The sequence below is a fragment of the Ambystoma mexicanum genome, chromosome 8, assembly GCF_040938575.1.
Source record: "Ambystoma mexicanum isolate Mex_15411 chromosome 8, UKY_AmexF1_1, whole genome shotgun sequence".
Taxonomy (NCBI): domain Eukaryota; kingdom Metazoa; phylum Chordata; class Amphibia; order Caudata; family Ambystomatidae; genus Ambystoma; species Ambystoma mexicanum.
The window spans coordinates 943813880-943835103 of record NC_090929.1 but is presented as its reverse complement, the minus strand read 5'-3'; the positions used below and the strand labels follow the sequence as shown (position 1 = coordinate 943835103).

Sequence of the window (21224 nt, the reverse complement as noted above, 5' to 3'; positions counted from 1 at the left end):
GTTCCATCCAAACGAGGGTCCAAAGGCCATCGCGGATGGGATCCACAGTGCTCTCCCTTGAGTTCGCTCCACTCCAACACCCCGTACTACAATTTGTCTGAGAGCTCGAACATTGCAGCCTACATCAAACCGAAGGTGCCCCAGCACCAGACAAAGAAGCAATGACTGACTTTGTACTGTGAACCGACAGGCCGCTTTCACTTGGAATAAAGCAAACCCACCCCTTTATAGGCTCCTCATGCAGAAGATGCTTTATTTAACCCAGAAACTCCAACAGGAGCTGGTATAGTCCTGTGAAGGCTGCTATGCCAATCTGTCAATGTAACTCTATGAAACTCTACACCCTTATGCGAGTAGGAATGTCTCACAAAAACAGGTTTCAAAGGAGATGTCACTGCATATAGAGCTTTCAAATTGCCACCCCTGTTTCAGACACGGATATGTGAAAAAGACAGAAAAACACTCACGCCAAGCATGGGCATTTCTATTTGAGCTTCTGAAATGCATTCAGGGGTTTGCACGGACTTTGCAGGCATTGACCTTTCACTTGCACCAGGTTTCTGATAGGATGGGACAGAACAGGCACAGGGGAAAGGGCCACAGATCTGGCACATATCAAAGTGCACCCCATTGTAAATCTGGGATGCACTTTGATTTCCATGAGCCACTGCTGGGCCATGGTCTTCTTTCTGCAAGCCGGATAAACCATTAGCTTTTGTAGATTCAGTTCTGTGCCATTCACACATGCAACCGGATAAAGCAGGCCCAGTCTGGCCATAAGCAGTATTCTTGCGTGTGAGTGATCCACATCAAGGGAAGAGCAATTCTTTTGTTGTTGTTCAGAATCACAGTCCAATTTAGCTTTTAAAAGGAAGAAAAACAAAAACAATGACAGATTCCAGTGTGAGTTCTAGTCAAAGAAGCAAACTTACCATTTCTTGCAAAGTTGGCAATGGCCAGGGCTCCAGTCATCTGCAGCACAGTGTGTCCAGAGGAAAGCCAGACAGGGATATTCGTGTAGACAATGCCACAACCATTGTCAAACAATTTCTGCATAGAATCATCTGGGGAAGAAATGGAAGAGGAGTCATAACCATGCAACCCAAATCTATGATAAAAACACAAAAGTCTGCATAACTAGAAACTGATATTCCTATGGTTACGAATATGGTAATGATGTCTCCATATATGCACATTTTTTACTGTTTTTCGTTGTAGAAATATAAATATGCAGACCCAGCTTCCCATCTCCCTCACGGCTACTGTGGCCATACGCGGAAAAGGGACTCTGGGAAGACCCTTTGCCATGTTCATGACAGTCATCTTTGTAGTTTTTTTTGCCAATAGAAACGATTTTTCTCTCTCCTCGTCTGCTTTTCTTTTGGTTAAAAATCCATTTTGCTCCCTGTGGTGCTAATAGCGATAATACCCGTGCTTGCTGGGATTCCAGGGCGGTAACATTGCATTTCAACGAGTTAAAGGGCTTCCCTGTGATCGGGCTTTTAACTAGATCAGTGCCCCATTATCGCCTGTGAAAGCCTGCAAGATCGGATATTATTGCTTAAACTCCACCAACATTTGAAACCATAGTTTTCCTCATCACCCACAATAAAATACAAGTGAGAACCTTTTAGCAGGCATGGGGTGAAGGAATGAAAAGTTACCCATATTTTTAACCATATGTAGCCACTGAATGGTGGTGGCTCCAACCAAAATAATTGATGCACGAAGCAAAATGAAAAAAACAAAGAGTTTGGGAACAAATACACATACTCTATTTGGCAACCATATTAATACCAAAACAAATGCAGTTTTGTCCATGATTTGCAACATGCCCTTCATGCCAGAGCCAAACCCCGCCCCCAACGTCAGTCTAAAGGCCCACCTAGGGCTTTAACATGTTTTGCAGCAGAAAATAGTGCTATAACCGATGCAAGTCGCTAGAGAAAGGTGGGTCTCTGCGCTTAAGGGGAAGAGAAACAACTACCTCTGAGCACCTGACAGGCTTGCTATTGGACAGCAATATTGTTGTGGGTCTTCCTACCTCTGGGTCATTCTATGCATCACTGCATATTACAATATAGTGTCCTTTTTACTCAACAATAAAACCTAATGAATACTGCTCTCACTTTTCTGTATATTTATTCTCTTGTAGAGATAATATATCAACATTACAAATAGAAAAGTCAAACAATATACAGTTTATACAGTATTAGCAATAGTTGAGCAGATACCCATCATCCTACTCTTCCATTTTCTTCTAAGATGTTAAAACTAGCTACAATCAATAATGTGTGTGTGGCATTGAGGCCCAGTTAAACATAAAATGATACTCAGAATTGTGATTCTGCGGCTTGGCAAGCCACAGGGACAAGTGAGGTTATGCAGAGCAACGTCTGTACAAGCCATTACGTGGAAAGGATTATAAACTCTGTAAAAAGGTCCATGGATTGCATGGGCAGTTAACTAAGAATAACCTAAAAAGCAATATACTCCCATGGATCCAAACGATAACAGGTAAAGCAAATTAAATCTGCCTGTCAGGATTCCTCTCGCCTTCCTCTGTGCTTTGATGGCTTCACTTATCCTGGCCAAAGAAGTATCAGGTGCAACAGAGGTTATGTTTGAATGCTGTGCCAAAACTCAGCACCACCCTAAACTCAGTGTTTCACCAGAACAGGGAATGCTGAAAGGCTTACTTCTCAAACATACATCAAGGGGTCTATTCATAGTGCTCCCATGGAAAATAAAAATATATGCTGAAAAAATGTGTACAAATTTAATATGCCGCCCCGTTAAATATTGAGTACAAGAATAGAAATTTGGGAAAATTGACAAAGTGCCAATTTGTAGCCCCAAAAGCAGTTTACTATCTCAGGGTGAAGGCATCTGAAAAGTGTTTGTGTCTTGTTGTAATGCAGTTCAGCTTGGCATTGTTGCCTTTCCTCTACATTATTGAAGCAACCTTAAAGCAGCAGTTTTTGGACCATAGACTGCACTTACAGTCTTGGCCTACTTCTTAAATCTGCTTGCTTTCTTACCCAGACTTGTAAAGGCTTGCAGAATCAATGGTCCTCCAAGTTCTGCCTCCTAGGCTGCACCCTGTCAGAACCTTCAGTGCAATTTCAGAAGGGCATCTTAGCCAGCTAAAACAGCTAGTTTCTAAACTATAAGTTCCTCCCCTGTTTGCTTATTAGGCAATCCAATCCTACATATGATGATGGCATTCATGTAATCAGTAGACACTGACCATCTTGTTTACATTTGAAACTAAGCAAACTTGTCGTTATCAACCATTTACATATAGACTGGCATGTTTCGACAAGGAGCAACTTTATCACAGAGTACATGACGTTAGTGTTATCCAAAACATTTTCAGCTATCAGCTTATCTCAATTAAGCATTTGCTCAGGTTTGGTGTTTGATCTATACTAGCTTCAACCTGTGTTTTTTGTTTACATAAGTAGCTTTCAGGTGCGTACATGTACAAAAAAACCATATCATGATTCACAGTCAAATTGGTGTGCGTGTTTTGCAGTGTGCAATTAAATTGCTTAAAACGACTTATTTTGTTCAACAATTACTGTTCTTTTGTTTTGAATTACTGCAGGACTACCCACTCGATAGGGCAGAGCCGGGAATGCATTTGCTTTGAAATGCAATTTATAAACAGAACAAGATGTGAGGCAGTTTGCTCAGTCCATACCCATCTTGTGCTTTTCACATAGTAAAATGCAGTTTGAATGAACATTGCTTATGTGACTTCTAGTTAAAAACAGGTTAACCCTATAATGCATTCTGGAAGGTTCTACAATGTTGTGTATAGTTTCAACTGTGCATGGTAAAATAAGGCTGTAAAAGCCAATAGTTAGAAAGCACATTTATGAAATATATCCCTATGAAAGTCACTAGAAATGTTTCATTTGTGGAATGAAGGCCTAAGTGGCTTGGTTTGGAGTTAGAGCTGTTTTGTTTAAATTATATGTATATAATGTAATATATGACAGGCTACATGCCCCTTGACTAGCCTTCATTCAAACTGAAGCTGTTCCTCAGTTGATATTAGGCACCTCATTTAAGATTACTTCTCTAGCATTCCATCAAAGCTTCAAAAACACTTTCCTTTGCACACCAATTATTATTTGTTTGGGAATTTCAAAAATTGATTGTACAATGCTATGAATTCAGTTGCCTTTTGAAGATTTTCCTGGAAAGAATATGTTTCCATTTTAACCCAATATAAATTCATCAGCATGTGGAAAACCCTGAAAACCTTCCTCTTTACCCAGTCATGATGACCCAGGTGAGAGACCACTTCTAGATTTCAGGATAACCACAAACTCTCATTCTATACTGTCTGTCCTTTGATTCCCAACAAGTCATTGTATACACTTCCTAATGTTGTTGTGTTATTTGACCCTCAGCCTATCCATTTGTATATACTTTCATGCATCTACAAGCTAGGTTTATTGGCTTTCTTTTGGTTGTGAGGGATGTACCATGTCCTCGAACCACGCGACGAGATGACTGTGATGATCCCGCAGCATCTTGTTAGAGAACAGCTGGCAGATTTCGCAGTCCTGGATAACATGGTGAGGATGAAGGCAGTAGAGGCAGTAATTATGGTAATCCTCCACATAGACATTCTTTAGTCCACAGCGGGTAAAGGCCTTTAACAGGCTTTTCCTTGTGGATTCCACCATGTGGTAGGCCCAACTGCACAGATGAAACTTCGTCAAAGATTACCGGTGGCAGGAATAGTCTATGGAGCTAGCACTGTCGCCACCAATGCCGGTCGTCGATTAGACGTCGACAAATATATATTTTTCATGGAAAAGATGTTAAAATCCCAAATTATTCATAGAAAAGTTAAAGAGATGATTTTGGAGGACTACCTACAATAAGGTGCGGTAAAAAATCTGAAGATGGCTGACACGGGAGAAGTTAAGGGAGGTGTTCCTATTCGCTGTGAGCAGTATGATTCAAAATGACTATGATAGAGCACAAAAGTGACTGAAAGTTACAGTTTAAGTTTAAACTGCTCTGTGTAACCGAGGATTCCCAGCCTGACGACAGGGATTATTCACAGCATGTGAATCTATGAAAGATCCAATGCTGGAGAACTTTGAAAGAGGTGATTTGTTACACAGTGCGTATGCTAAAAATCACTGATAAACAACTGGAATGCAAAATAGAATAACTCCCATTTGTAAAGGATGACTCCTTCAAAGGACATTTGATGCTGAAATATAATAAGTTGGTTTAGGTCTCATTTCACATATCTACCTATGTATCTGTGTTTCCCAGTCCTATTATGGTCCCTCAGACACTGCAGAATTCTTGAAATTCCACTCCATATGTTAACAGCTACCTGTGTATAGGGTGTCAGATGAAAGGGCCCTTATTTTGTAAACAATTTAAGTTTCAACCTGATGATTTAATGGTAAAAACGTTTCTCGTTTCTTGCAAAAACTTGTGCTGTCACAATATATGTAGCCAGTATCTGGGGTTTTCAAAGTATCCTCCTGCCGCAATCTGCTCAAAGCAGATTCTGTAAAAGGCTGCTAGCCATCCCCAAATCAGCTCAAAATGTTGCTGTGCACTTCAAACTGCAAATTGGCTTTTTTAATAAGATCCCAAGGTCTATTAAGGGAAAAAAGACTGGAGATCCCCTGGCTTACTCCTATTGCAATCAAATAAATGTTTGTAGAATTGCAGTTTAATTTGCTTGGATGTCATCACTTCCTAAAACCCATGTGAAAAAAGTAATTTGAATTCTGATTTTATTTATATAGTGCTATACACCAAAGCGCTTTACAGGAATAAAACAAATGGTACAATTCACAAGAAACAATCTGAGAAACACAAATGAACAGGCATGCAATTTACTTTTTAGATGTGTGCGGAAAGCAGGTAAAGAAGAGAGAGACTCAAGAGGGAGTGGAAGCGTGTTCCAGTGTTTGGGGGCCAGGAGAGAGAAAGAGCGGAAATGGGAGTTAGCACAAGGAGCAGAAGAACAGTAAGAAGGAAGAGAGATTCAGAGCCGAGAGAGTCTGATGGGACATAGAATGAAATAAGAGAAGAAATACAGTGAGGGGCAAGATTATAGAGACATTTAAAGACCACGGAAAGGAAGTTAAAGAGCAAACGTGATTCAAATGGGAGCCAGTGGAGTAAAGCAAGAGCAGGGGCAATAGTCATGAGAGGATAGAGAAAAAAAGCAGACGAATAGCAGAGTTGTAGATAGAACTGAGGAGCGGGAGATGATAAGCAGGAGGCCAAGCAGGAGAGAAGAACAATAGAATAGATGGGAAAAAAATAAGAAACAAGACAGGACTTTTTGTAGCAGGAAAATATAGAAAAGATCTAGCTTTTGGATATTAAAAAGGTGAAACTGACAGGAACAAGAACGAGTGGAAATATGATAGGAGTAAGAAAGGGAAGCGCAAGAACACCACCACGATTCTGGGCAGATAGAGCAAAAGGGAGAGAGGAAGGGGACAAGAAATGAAAGGGGGAGATAGAGGAGGGGGCACAGTGATGGCAGGGAAGATGAGAACTTCACTCTTGGAGGGACTGAGAAGGGGGATGTAGGCTGAGATCCAAGACTGAAAAGTAAGAAGGGAAGAGGTGAGAGTAGAATGAATAATCAGAGAAAATAAAGACATGTGGGATATTCTGACCCATTCCTATATGCCCCACTGCATCAATTTACAAATGGAGAAAGAAACAGCCAAAAATCTGCAAAACTGCGTATGGGTCACAATCACAAAAGGCTTCACACCCCTGCCACACACAGTCAAAGTGGGGGGGGGGGACACTGCAGGAGCATGCCAGTGGGTTCTGTTACATTTAACATGAAGCAAGGCCACAGAATGGGGCTAAAAACCAAAAATGCCTTTTAAAATACAGCTTTGCAACCTTCAAAGTGCTGTTTTGGCGCTAGATCCATTCATTTCCAGTGAATCCTTGAGAGTAAAAGGGTTACAGATTATCCAGTGTTGGATTGAGGGGCTCAGAGGAGCTGGGCCTCACTGACTGACAGCAGCTAAGAAATGTATTTCATGAAAAAGGCAGCCCAGCAACATTGTTTTCAGTTCCACTGGAAAAATGCGGCAAAAAATGGCAACATGTAATAATTTTGGCTGTGCAGAGAGAACTCCATGTAAAAAGGCTGGATACATACATCCAGACGAATCCCAGCACTCAAGGACAGAAATAATGCTGAATTAAATGTGTGTGTGCTGTATAAGAAAATTGGATTTAAAAGGACTCAGTTTAAGGTGCTTTTTCCATGAAGAAAGTGCAACATCGCCTGTTTAAAAGCTGTTTTGGTTTAAAGGTTTTATTCTTGAAGAAAATTCAAAGGATTGCTAATGTCAAAATACACTGAAAACTGTGTGCATTTTATATGTGTTCATGAAAGATGTAGGTAACTTAAAGTCAAAACCCAGTCTTGAGTTAATTAAAGTATTTAATTCTGGACTGACAGCTTCAGCCTGTTAATGGTTGACACCTCGCCACTGACTTGAAAGGCCTAATTGCTGCTGGAAGGTTCTCGCACACTCAGAACAAAGAACTCATTAGACATTCGCCTGTGGCCCAGCCAAAGACAATGGCAAGTTGAACACTCATCCCTACAGGGGAGGGACAGGAAACTTCCCTCTGGACCCCACCCTCATCAAAGGAATTTAACAGCTGCTGCCAGTGAAAGAAGAGTAAAAAAAACTGCTAAAGGACTTTTTGTGTTTAAATGCCTATTTGTAATTAAGCTTTAAAAACCTTTAACTTTGCCATATTAAGGAAGACAAATCTAAAAATTGGTAGTTGTAAATCTAATTTTACGCTCTTTCTGTGAAGACGTGATTGAACCCTGTACTACATAAGGACCAAATGTTACACAAAAATAATAATTGTGCCAAAACTATTCATGCTGCAAATATAATATTGAATACCCGTGTTCTAGGGGTGATTGCACAGATATGTACTGAATTAGGAATTGTTAGGCCAAACCTTTATGATTAAAATTGACAAAATTTCACAGAACGACAAAGCCAGCTCTCACTGAGATGGGAATTGGACATAAGGGTACCAAAATATGTAATGTATGTGTCCGATTTTAGTTGAGGGCATAATTATAGAAATGTGTATTTAATTTTTGGAAAGTTAAATTGTGGTTCAAATAATTGTGGGAGTTCCCAAGTCACATCATAAAATATGACAGCTCTTTCGGTCTTCCAACCAGAAAAAGGCAAGTGCCTGTGACCTATCCCAGCCTTGGGGGTATGGATTGTAATTCTGCCCCTACCATAAACTTAGTGATGTCACTTAGCATGATAAATATGGGAACCTCACAACACCCAGGCACTGATTCCTGACTACATCCTGATTTCTGCATGACGCTCTGGTCCTGACTTCTGCATCCTGTTCCAGAACTTTTCATCTTGTTCTGATTCCAGACTTTGCAAAACCAAGGCCAGCAGCAATTACTGAACTCTTTTCAGCTGGGCCCAAATCCTGAAACCATCCCAATAAAACTTCAGGGAAATTATTCTGATTCAGTTTGGTTTGCTACTATTCATGCTTGCCTGCTGAAACTCGCAATCCCGCTAATCTACAGTGTCCAGTGACAAGAAGGGCCAATGCAATCCAATCTGAGATGCAGTCCAATTGACCAGAACTGCCCAGCTGATCCATACCGCCAGAAGTGCCCTGATGCCTGTAGACCCGATCCGTGATGACCTGAACCTGACGGTCCAATCTTAATTTACAGTGGACTGTAAGTATAAACAAGAATCATAGTCACCCATAGTATATTTGCCTTGTTCTACACCAATCTCAACCCATCCTCTTTTTAACTTAAGAACTTATAATAGTGTCATACCAATCTGAAACCTTGCTTTGATTTCATGTGCTCGTAATCATTTTTGTAAATCCTTTTGTCTTGTGAAATCCCAAAACCTTAAAATCATCCAACGGGTAATCCGACTGAGTCCTCCAAGGCAGACACGGAGGTGCTGGGGTTGGTTTCTGCAGACCACTCTGGAGCTTACTGTGTTTCAAACTGGTAACCAGCCTGAATACCCTAGTTTAGAGCATAATTGTCATTGTAAAAACTGATTTCTGTTTTCATGTTCGTGCCTCTATTTTCAAAAACACCTCTCATTCAAACTTCTTCAATTTTATAGCGAGAGACCTTTTATTAAAAATCGCAAAGTGAAATTTAGGCGGGAATTTGCATTTTTGCAAATGTTTTACCCGTGTCTTTTCCCATTCAAAGTATTTCCATACTCCCATTCTGATTCTAAGTGTGTATTGTTGCTCATATTGTAGTTTATGTTTGGTAGGACATGTTTAGTTTTGCTCCCATAGGAATTTATATCAATTTAAGGATTTTTGCATACTTTTCATTGTTTTTCTCAGCCATTTTCAACTGTCATTTTAAAAGTGTAAAAGTTCCAAAACGCTTTTCTCTTTTGTTAGGGGAGGGAAGATTATATTCAAACACTGTATACATTCCTATACATTCCTGAATACCTGCTGCTTACCTACATCTGTGTAGAATTGTTCATTTGTAAATTAAGAACTTTGCAGGGGGAAACCTTAACTTAAACGCTATCTTTTAACAACCCCCAAACTGTTCTTTTTCCTGTGTTTTCTATTCTATATTGCTATAAGTGAATCCAATTGCCTTACTTACTTTCTGAATTGTTTTGTCACCACATTGGTGATTGCTGCCCCATATATTAAAACTTATGTGATTTGAATTTTAAATAATAAATAAATATTTACCTTTACCAACCAGCCTGATTCCTGGTCCAGTCTGATCTGGGGGTATTTTGAGAAGTGTGTGATATGAGTGGTATATCACTCAGAATATTGAACCTATAGACACATTAAATAAGTATATCATCTGTGCATTACATGCTAGGCGAGACCCGGGTGTATTGCCTGATTGAAATCCTTAACGGATTAAGAAAGAAAGCGCTGGGTATCATCAGTGTAAAGATGATGAGAAAGGCCAAAAGAGGAGATAAGAGAGGCAAGAGGAATAATATAGAGGGAGCAAAGCTGGGGACCCAGGACAGAGATCTGGGGTACACCATAATGAAGAGGAAGGGTAGGAGAGTTAAAGCCAGCTCAGGATATCGAGTAAGTGCGATTAGAGAGATACAAGTGAAACCAATTCATAACAGAACCACAGAGACCAAGACTGGAAAGGGACTGAAGAAGAAAGGAGTGATCAACAGTGTCAGAAGCTGGAGACAAATCGAATACAAGATAGTGGGGAAGACAGATGTAGGGGATGAAATGCCAGCGAAAAAAAGAATAGTTTGTCTCATGTTTACAGCAGCTCTAGCAAAACATCCTTACCTCCAAGAAGCAATGACACCAGGAGATCAGAGGAGGCCTTCATGCTGCACATATCTCTGGTCTGTGTGCTGTCCTGCAACCGCGCTAGGATGTCGCATAGGTTTTCCTGCACTCCTTCATCAACTAACTGCAGCTTCAGGGCATCTAGGGAGATACAGAGTACTTACAACACTCATAAATACTCGACGGGCAGAATGCATACACATTATATATGATAAATGCCGAAAAATATTACAGTTATCAATTCTGCACATTGTCCACATGTAGGCTACATTTCAGTGGTTCCAAGTGATTACCACAAAGTATTTATTCTCCATCACTGTTAGCGCTGTCTCATCACCACAGAGATATCACCATTTTAAATGCTCTGACTGGAAGCCAGGCAGTGTCCCACGCGTTGCCCACCCACTCTGTTTGCCAATGACTGGATTATTGTCTTTCTCCTAACGCCACAGTTGAAATTGCACGAATATTATTCTGTGTGGACCAGGGCGAGAGCAGGGCAGATCAGATTTGAGGACAGTGGCCTAGCAAGCAAGGTGGAACACAATGCCTTAGTATGGCCTTCTCCTCCTTTATCCGTAGAAAATTCCACAGGGAAGACGATGTGAATACCTCCTAATTCCCCCAGAACATTGCGTGCCATGCATTGCGCATAGGATGTTTTGCATGTAGTCCAGAGCAAAAAGTCCTCTGCGTCATACATGGAGTGCGAACAGAGATAGGACGGTCCAGGCAGGTCGAGGTAAAGTAAGTGGGGTCTGGGAGGGCTGGGTTGGGGAGAAGAGTCGCCTGGGCAGGGGATTGGAGGAGGTGAAAGCGGTAGGAGGAAGAAGGGTGAGTGACATGGTGTCCAGGGATGTCCACCAGATGAAGTGAGCAGGGAGTCGGGGTGGGGGGTGAATGGGCATGAGCTCTGGGGGGTGGTGGAGAGGCAGCAGGGGCATGAGGTAGTGTGTGGGGGGACAGGGAGCAAAAGTACATCGTTTACGCGAATCATGTTAAACCCATTCTCGGCATAAGGGGATTTTCGAAAAGGGTGAATTTCGAAAAGAAGTCACGTAGGACGCCCAGCAGCGATTCCTACGCTCCTGCAGAGCGGGTTCAGGGGGCAGCCACTTAGCTAAAGAACATAATAAAGCCCCTGATACCAGATTACAAGGAATTACTTTTTGTTAACATCTGACTAGTTTGAGTACCTTGGTGTAAATAAGTCTACTCGTTCAAGATTAAAATATCTAGGAAACTGTTATAAATACATAGATCGCTGATACAATTGTGCTTAATACTCATGTTGAGAGCTCCTCTGGGAGCTGAGTACCTCAGACTCACTGCCGGGAGTTTTTATGTGGTTGGCGGTATGCTTTGTGACCGATGAGCATCCTGTGTGGTGCTTTTGGTCTGTGATGCTGTGAGTGGTGGGGAGGGAAAGTAGCTAGGGTGGATGTGCAGTGGTAGGAATACCCATACTTTTTGTGGTTTCATGGTGAGCTTCCGTCTGGGCCTTCTGCATGCAGGCCATCCTTAGAGAGGAGGTAGGAAATGACGCAGGAGGGGGCTACTGAGTCTGTCCTTTGTGGTTTATGATAGACAAGGAAAGAACATGTGCTTGCTACTGCTGTAGTGGCCCTTGGCCACACAGGGTGACACACTGTGATTAAACCTGTCCTATGGCCTGGTTCTGGCAGTAGGTGAAGCGACCAGGAGTGGTTGGCAGCTGTGTTCCACTACTTTGATTTTTTTTTTTTACTGTTAACAGATCCTCAAATTTGTGCAACCATTTTGACCATCCCGGTACATTTCGTTATTAAATTAAAGCACACTTCTCCATTTTACCACCGGATATCAGTTACAGCTAAACTGAAATCTGTTTGAACTCAATTGGCTGTCAACCGGCATAAATGCAACCCTTGAAAAATGTGTTGCACTCTGCCCCCTGCCTTCCTACTCTGTCCCCCGCCAGAGTCACAGTTGCACACATTTTTTCGTATTCTTCTATCACTGGCTTCAAGGATATTGGATCTGCAGAGATTTTAAAAGGCAACTATTTAGCAACAACAAGAAAATAGTACAGCAAAGGGGGACGTGGCCAAAAAGGGCAAGAAGGAAGTGAAGGGGCTGTAAAGGACTTGGTCGCAGTGAAGGTGGAATACAGGGTATAGGATGATGTTGATGCTTTTATGGCTGTCTGTGTGTCTATCGCCCTGATGAGAGGTTTGAGAGCTTGCAACTCCACTAGGTGCAAGGCTGCACGTAGATGCCATGGTAGAGGTGCCAAAGGAGCACTCAACCAAATGGATCCTTAAGGGAAAGGGAAGAGATCGGCTTGTTTGCGATGCAAAGAAGAAAGCCACTGTATGGTACACACTGCAAACTCAGGAAAGTGTTTAATGGCAGGGACTTGAGCAGGGGCTGCCTCTGCGGAAAGTATCTTGCATGATCAGCCAGGATCAGGATGGCATGGGCCACCCATGCAGGGTCAACCTAATGGGAACAGCAGGTGGAAAAGAGACGTCGAGTCACAAAGTAGGGTGAGAGGTAAGAGAGATGACAGTGTGCCGGACGGTCACCAGCAACAAGAAAAGTGGGAAGACGATTGGCTGTATAACCTAGGAGTTGGGGACTGGTACCTGTAGGAATCTTGGTTGGAGGAAGGGAGTATTAGGGAGGGTGGGACTCAGAGTATAAGGGGTGCATCAGGAGAATTATGGGCCCAGCAGTGTTAGAGTTGTATAAGGTGATAGGAGACCCTGGAAAGACTCCATGCAATAGGAGATGCCCCTCTCTGTGGATCCAGAGCCTGATGCATCCACCACATGCAGACCACAGAGAAGCCAGGCATTATGCTGACAAGGGTTAAAGTGGAGGAGGAAAGGCAGGTTCTTAAAAATGAACAGCACAAAATATATTGGAGTACGTATAAAAAACATGGCTAGCTGGGAGGTCGACATTGAAAGTTGTAAGGCATGGGGGCGCAAATAACGGAGGGGTTCAACCTGGAGAAAGAGTGAAGGGTTTGCCAGGTTGGAAATAAGATGTCTGAGAAAATGAGTGAGAACCTATTGGTGAGGAAAGGACAGGCACACATTATTACTTACCTAGGACCACCACTAAAAGTCCCAATCCTGTTTACCTAGTACCCTCATGGTGGGAAACAGGGACAGTATAAATGCCCTTTAACTGCAACCCCATGTCTGGTACCCAGGAAAGTCTGCAAGCCATTTCCAGGCACCACCACTATGGCTGGTATGCTGGACATTCCTAATGCTGTTACCCAGCACCACGCTCACCTGCTATTCCCATATGATTGACCCTGCATGGGTGCCCTACCGATACTGGCTTACATTGAAGTTTAATCGTGCTTATTTTATGAGCGTTCCTTATTTTGAATGTTCAGGATTGTGTTTTAATTCATCTGGTCGAGGTGGAGATACATGTTGAAAAATAAGGAGTTTTAATAATACAGGTGATGGGGGGAATCCTGCTCTTTGCAGAGCAATTGATGCTGCACCATGATGATCTACAGGGTAATTCATGGAAATTCGCACAAAAGTGTCGCACGCGGCTGGCGCACAGCGTGCCCGTGCGAATGTCTGCGCCAGCCGCGTGCGATAAAATCAATTTCCGCGCACAGCGTATTCATGGATTCTCGCCTCCAAAAGCAGACGTGGCGCAGAGTGGCGCAGCGACCCTGCAGCAGCGCCAGTTACGCCCCCAAGAACGCCCTTGCGCAAGGAAAAGCCATCAAGATCACAAAACCATCGCAAAGGGATGCGCCAACCCTGTACCAGTTCACCGGACTGGCAAACAGCAAACGCAAAGCGGGGAACGTGTATTACGGGTTTCGGGAACACGTGTGCGCGAGAAGTTTCACACGCGATCTGGCCTGAGGGAGCGTGTGCATGTATTTCAGAGGTGCGCGAGAAGTTTCACACGCGAACGGGCTGGGTGCGTGTATTTCAGGGGTGCGCGAGAAGTACCACATGCGATTGGCCTGGGCGCGTGTATTTCAGAGGTGCGCGAGTAGTTCCACACGCGATCATGCCTGGGGCAGCGTGTGCGTGTATTTCAGAGGTGCGCGAGAAGTTCCACCCGCGATTGGTCTGGGCGCGTGTATTCCAGAGGTGCGCGAGAAGTTCCACACGCGATCGGGCCTGGGGGAGCGTGTGCGTGTATTTCAGGGGTGCGCGAGAAGTTATACACGCGAATGGCCTGGGTGCGTGTATTTCAGGGGTGCGCAAGAAGTTCCACACGCGATTGGCCTGGGCGCGTGTATTCCAGAGGTGCGCGAGAAGTTCCACATGCGATTGGCCTGGGCGCGTGTATTTCAGAGGTGCGCGAGAAGTTTCACACGCGATCGGGCCTGGGGGAGCGTGTGCGTGTATTTCAGGGGTGCGCGAGAAGTTCCACACGCGATCGGGCCTGGGGGAGCGTATGCGTGTATTTCAGAGGTGCGCGAGAAGTTCTACACGCGATTGGCCTGGGCGCGTGTATTCCAGAGGTGCGCAGAAGTTTCACACGCGATTGGCCTGGGCGCGTGTATTTCAGGGGTGCGCGAGAAGTTCCACACGCGATTGGCCCCATTCTGCATGTGACGCCCTGTGTTACGCCTACTTTTGTTATGTGCGCCGCGCTATGTGCGAATTCGCTGTGGCCTTATCGCACAGCGTTCGATGACCTGTGCGCCAGCGTGCGCCGCGCACTTTTTCAGCGCACATCCCACATTTTGCGCGTGCACGGACTTCCATGAAAAGATGTGCGATGTTTTCACTGCGATTTTCGCTATTTCACTGCGAATCGCATGTTTTCGCACACGTGCGCCGTTTTTTCGGCACACATTAATTCCATGAATCGGCCTGCTAATTGCTAAAGTGCATGAAACCACGTCAGTGGCAATCAAGCCCTTTAGCTCGGAAATATGGAGCACTAAATTGGTAAATAAATTACAGATCATTGAGAATAAATCCCTCCACAATTGGTTGACCCTTCCCAGGTTGCATCCCAAAATATGCATCACACTAGGAATTGGGTTTGGATACAGGGGAGATACTGTTGGCATAGCCCATATGTTGCATTGGATGGCAATTTGGACAACCCCCCACACATTACTCTCTTAGATAATTATTTTGCATTACAGCATTGCATTATTTAAAAATAGGGCAAACTTTGCCCTAGTGCTAATAGGGTGCAACTTTGCGCTTGCATTGGCGCAAAGTTTCTGCAATCTGGCCCCAGGTCTCTACAACCAACTTACATACCATGATCCTGGCCAATGCATCCTACCACCATGGTTACACATGACTCCCCTTTGGACTCAAATGCCTCTATGCTCTCAGCACAGACCACATAGCAATCACCATTCGGCTTTTCACACCCAAACGACTTCTACCAAATTTCTCAGCACCTGGAGAACCACAAAAAAGGTTTTCTGTGAAAAGGGCATAGAGGAGACACCCGCACTCCAAAATTCGCCCCCTTCCCCCACTAACCTCTTTTATCTGGGAGTAAAGCAGCAAACCAGGAAGTGAGAAAAAGGGTCCGACACAACACAGACAAAGAAAAGATACAATATGGCCACCAGACCTTTAAAAGCCCATCTCCTGTAGTCTTGAACTTCAAAGTCTCACTGCCAATAAGATCATGGCATAGATACATGTGACCACACCAGCCACTGGGGGAGCAGGAAGTCCGGCAGCAGAAATGAGGTACTATTTGCACTGTCTCAAAGGGAAGCCAGAGTGGAGACTTGGTTGGAAGAATTTAGAGAAAAAAAGTAGTTTGAGGAACGATGTGACACCAGAACCAACTGAGGGCCCAGGAGAGCTGAGCAACCCAGGAGCTTCTTAAGAGATCAATGCAGGGGCAGAGCCTCTTAAGAGACCTATGACTCCCTATAAAAGAGTGGCAATGCCACTATATCCCGTACGAGAGAAGGGCTCCATATTCCTTATTTGTTAGCAGTAGAGAAGGGTGTGACAAGATGACTGCTGTCCTTCAAGTACAGCGTTGAATAGGCGGATAAACCGCCTACTCAGCCCAACACTACTACTAAACTAGAAGTGATCCCAATCATAAAGGTAAAACAGGTACAGATTAACTGATAAACCTCATTCACCTTTTGTAATAATGTTGGCCGAGGGCAAACTACACTCTTCAGAAGGGGTGTAAGGTGCCAACCGAAACAAGTTAGGTACAATAGTCCAAAATAAAGGAATGTCCAAGCAAGGTTCTTTGAAAATGTAGATTTTTCTAAACAATGAAAATGCAAATAACTGTGATAAATCATGGCCAAATAATGCACCCCTGTATGTGAGAACACAGAAGATGAAAATAGCGATGTATGGCACTCTGGGTACTTGAGCAGGTGTTTCCAGGAAAGAAAACAAAGAAATGTTACTGCTTAAAAATGATCTGCTTGCAGAACAAGGTAGAAAAGGGGCATACAAGTCACTAGCTTCTCAGAAAGTGGACCAGAGGGGCAGGGCTTATTATCAGTACCTTATTATTGGCTTAGATTGTTTTACAGTGTCGATCCTGGCTTCTTGGCAGTTTGGTTGAGGTCGAGCTAATGTTGAGATGGTGCGAGCGTCTCCATCGAGTTGACTCGATGGTGCAGGTTCCTGAATGGTCGAATCGGCATTCGACACGGTGAGACAAAGTCTTCCAACTGTTTGAGTAGCCATTGATTCGGCGGTGACACAATGTCTTCCGAGGGATGCAATCAGCATTCACAATGGTGAGTTTAATGCTTCCAGGTCAAGTCGTTGTGCAAGTCGGTTGTTCCCTTGAAGGCCAAGGCTGCAGTTTGTGTTGTTTGAGACATACTGCAACAATGGGTCAGGCCCGCATCGGTGTGGCTCAAGATGCAGTACGCGGTTAGAAGTTGGCTTAGAGAGCAACAAGCAGCCCTATCGGTACTGTGATTGCTCAAAGACTTCAAGCTCAGTCAAAGCGACTCGAGGAAGGTTTAACATGTCTTAACTGGATTCAAGCTGCTCGCTCTTGGGTTTCCTGGGTGCTGTGATTCCCAAAACAGGGGCTCTAGGACAATGTAAATTCTTCTTGCTTTGCACTTCCAATCGAGGGAGCTTGGCTGGCTCCTGCAGAGGTTCCTGTATTCCCAGAGCCATGGTCCTCGTTCCAGTGCAGCCAGAAGTTGATGCCTTTTTCCAACAGAAAAATACAGCAGCCAGATAGCTCCTCAAACTATCCAGAAGAGACCACATCGCTCCAGCCCTAAAACACTGCATTGGCTCCCAGTCAAACATTGCATCACCTTCAAAACAATGTGCATAACACACAGGTCAATCAGTGGACAAGGAGCTGAATTCCTACAAAAGAAAATAACAATCTACAAGCCAATGAGACTCCTCAGATCAAGCAACGAAATCTGTGTGGAACCAAAACCATACCTTAAGAAAAAACATGGGGGCTCCTCATTCTCCCACTTAGCTGCAAAAACCTGTAACAACATCTCGAAAGAAATAGGAAACACCAAAGACCACCTGCAATTCAGAAAATTACTAAAAACCTGGCTCTTCAACATCACAGATCCAAACTGAAAAAGCAAAACAACCAAACAGGAAACACAAAGAAAAGGATGACAAATTTAGGACGACACTGACAACATCCAGAACTGAATAAAGAAACTCTTATTACAACAAGAGAGACAAGGCTAAGTCAAATAGGACACAAGCGACACCCATGAGGACAGAAATCAGCATCTGTAGCCAATTCCAGCCACCAGCCTCACCTGCTCCATGATTGCTACCAGACATCATACTTGTATAGAGTTGTGTGAATGTTAGCACTTGCCACACTTGAACAAAGTTGTGGATATTGGCATGGGAATTGACCGAATGAGGTTGTGAATGAAGGCAGGTGCCGCCTCTGGACGGAAATGCAAGCGTTGGCATTTGCCACATTCTGAAGGGGCTGGGAGCAGTAGCATGTATGAGCAACTGAATAAGATGATGAATGCTAACCAGCCGCCACATATGAATGGAGTAACCTTGGCTGACCGATGCCGCGCACCGACTGGATTGGGAATGCTCTCTGGGCCAGATTTGAAGGGATGCAGAAACGCCGGCCTGCCCCGCATACAGACAGGTATCATGTAGGTGGCCGGTGCCCAATCTGGGCAAGGTTATGAATGTGAGTGGATGCCATGTGGGAAAGGGACTGAGTGTCGGACAGCCCCGGATCTGGATGGAGACGCAGAGATGCTCACGCACCCCACCTGGAGAGAATACGGAAGTTTAGCGCCTCACTTCCAGACAGCAATACCAATTAAACAATACACTAACAATTTCACCCCTCTGCATACACCTCTCAAACTCTAACCAAACACAACCACAAACCTACAACACAACAATCCGCACAAACTTCACTACACTGAAACAACAAAACAAATCACACATAGACCCACACAATGACTACTGACCGGAAAACACCCCAAGACCAGCCAACAGACTTCTGGGCTGAGGCCGCCAACAGCACATCACTGCTCTCTTGCACTTTTCCATCTTATTCCAACTAACTAACCCACACCCCTCCCTTTTTCAGAGCCGCCAGTGCATCAGGGGACCACTTCGGCGGTGATAGTGCATGGAACAAATATCCTTTTACATTAACATTAACAGAAGCTGACTGACAGTGTCCCATGTGGATGGTTAGGGAGACAAACATTCCTCTGCCTTGGATGACTTCTGTTCTCAACTCTATTGCAGAGGACTCTATAATGCACTGCACTCACAGTGGAGGTCCACATCTGTATTCTTCTTTATGGTGTTCAAAGATGAATCAAGAAGGAGTGAGAGACTCCTTCCTTATTAAGGCAAAATGTCACATGGGATTGGAGCAAAGAAACCCTGCTGTAAGGAGACCAATCCCTGTTGGTGTAACAAGTGACTCTTGCCTTCTGACATCAAACCCAGAGTGCTTTGTCCTGCCGAAATGGAGGGGACAGATAGAGAGCCCTGACCGAAAACCAAGAGGGTAGATCCCTTCTCAGGAATACATTCCCTTTCTGGCTACTTTAACTCTGCCCCCACTATGATGCCAGCTGACCTCTAAGGCTCTATGGTGTGCAGCATCCTGGAGTGAGACTAGCTTTTGTATGTCAGTACTACCTTTAAAGCCCAGACTCCCAGGAGATCTAGTAGGACAGTTCCTGGGCCTTGACCGATGGTGGCATTCTTCTTCCCTCGGAATCACTAGTGGTAGCATCCTGGCTATTGTCTCACTGGCAGCAGGGGAGAAAAGCAGGCTAGCCATGAATCCAAACTGCCCTGTTATAGCTAGTCCTAGGCTCACAGGGTGGACACTTGCATGAAATTGAATTGTTGTGGCTCTAATAATTGTGAGCTTTTATCAGTCACCATAACACAGCCAGGCATGGCTTATGTTTAGCAATTACCTTGCCAACAGACTGATTAAGGCAGGCAGTTATGCAGTTATTATAATTTATATCAGAGGTGCTGTAGTTCAAATACTAGCTCTGGCTATGGGGACTTACTTTTCAGCAGCTGTAAGGAATGCACATCTGTCCTTTGATCCTGCCATGCGGCACGCAAGAGCAGGAGCTGCAGATGTTGGGGGCCTGGTACACTAAAGGCACATTAATGATCTATGCTTTTGGCATGGAGCATTGATGAAAGGGGGTCTGTTTAGCAGACCCCCCTTTCTGAAACAAAATCACCTGAATCATTTCATAATAATAATAAACAAAAAAGCTAGGTCTTTCACACCCTCACAGATGACATTCCATCACAAGGGGGAATCCTTCGCAGGGTGAAAAGGGTGCCATGTTTCTTAAGCGTGAGGAGATCATCATATCCCTTCAGACAGAGAAAGAGAGGGCAAGAGAAATCTCATAGATGAGAGACGCGCCACATCTGTCAGAAAAAAGAGCCAGTCAACCTTTAGAGTGAAAAGGCCAGGATATTTCTTGAGACAAAGTGAGAGGAATTGAGGGGTATGGGATCGCTTAGTGTGTAGGAAGGGACACACAACCCTCACAGTGAACCTGCTGCAGCAGTGTGACAGACACTATCCTTCTAGTGTGGATTAAAAATAGTGAACAGGGCTGTATACTCCCGTGATGAGGTTATGTGTCACAGAAGGAGTTGGGCACTATATACTTGAAGCCGTGATCTGCGCTAGCAAGCGTCTGTACGCTATAATGCTGAGAGAGAGAGTATTAGCCAAGAAGTGGTTGGATACTCCATCCCTGAGAATCCCTATAGTGTTGTACTTTAGAGAACCTGGGAGAGACAGCAATAATAGTAACTCAGACATTTTATAATTGATCCCATCCTGATGCTGTTGTGTTAGACAAGTCCCAATCAGCGAAACCCTTTTTTTTAGACATAGGAACGTAGGTCCCACAGGCATTTATCCCAAACTCTTTTGATTTGGAGGCCTAGACCCAAGAAGCATGCAAGGTGCTACTTCCATGAGATTGTACAATAGATCAAAGAACCTGAGGAAGACTAAAACATCAGGAACCCTGACACCTCATAGTTTACCCCATCCTCACACAATTTGCTTAGATTGTTTTGCAAGAACAATATCTTGTTTTGTTGTGGTTATACCCTTAATCCTGATAAGGATTCCTCCCTTTCCTGACAAAGGAATAAAATATAGGCTTTAAACTGTAATTCTGTTTCACATCTTTGAATGATCTACCACAGCAGGCTTGGTTAATGTACGTGCCAGATTTCTGGAAGACTATATAGAGATCCCAGGGCAGACAGGAAGCAATGAGTTGGAGGCATACCATATTTAGCAGTATAAAATACAACAGGCTTTGGCCATTCCAACATTTCATGTACTGTCTGTAGTGGGAT

At 44.0% G+C, this 21224-nt stretch overlaps 1 protein-coding gene across 1 annotated transcript in view; it reads right to left on the bottom strand.

Moving 5' to 3' along the window:
- LOC138472584 (rap1 GTPase-GDP dissociation stimulator 1-like) overlaps nt 1-21224 on the bottom strand; it is a 674436-nt gene that overhangs the window by 167212 nt on the left and 486000 nt on the right. The window contains exons 7-8 of the mRNA XM_069610828.1: nt 10375-10518; nt 933-1064 (exon numbers count right to left, since the gene is read on the bottom strand). Of these exons, the coding sequence (XP_069466929.1) occupies nt 933-1064; nt 10375-10518 (276 nt within the window). The remainder of the gene's footprint in view (nt 1-932; nt 1065-10374; nt 10519-21224) is intronic.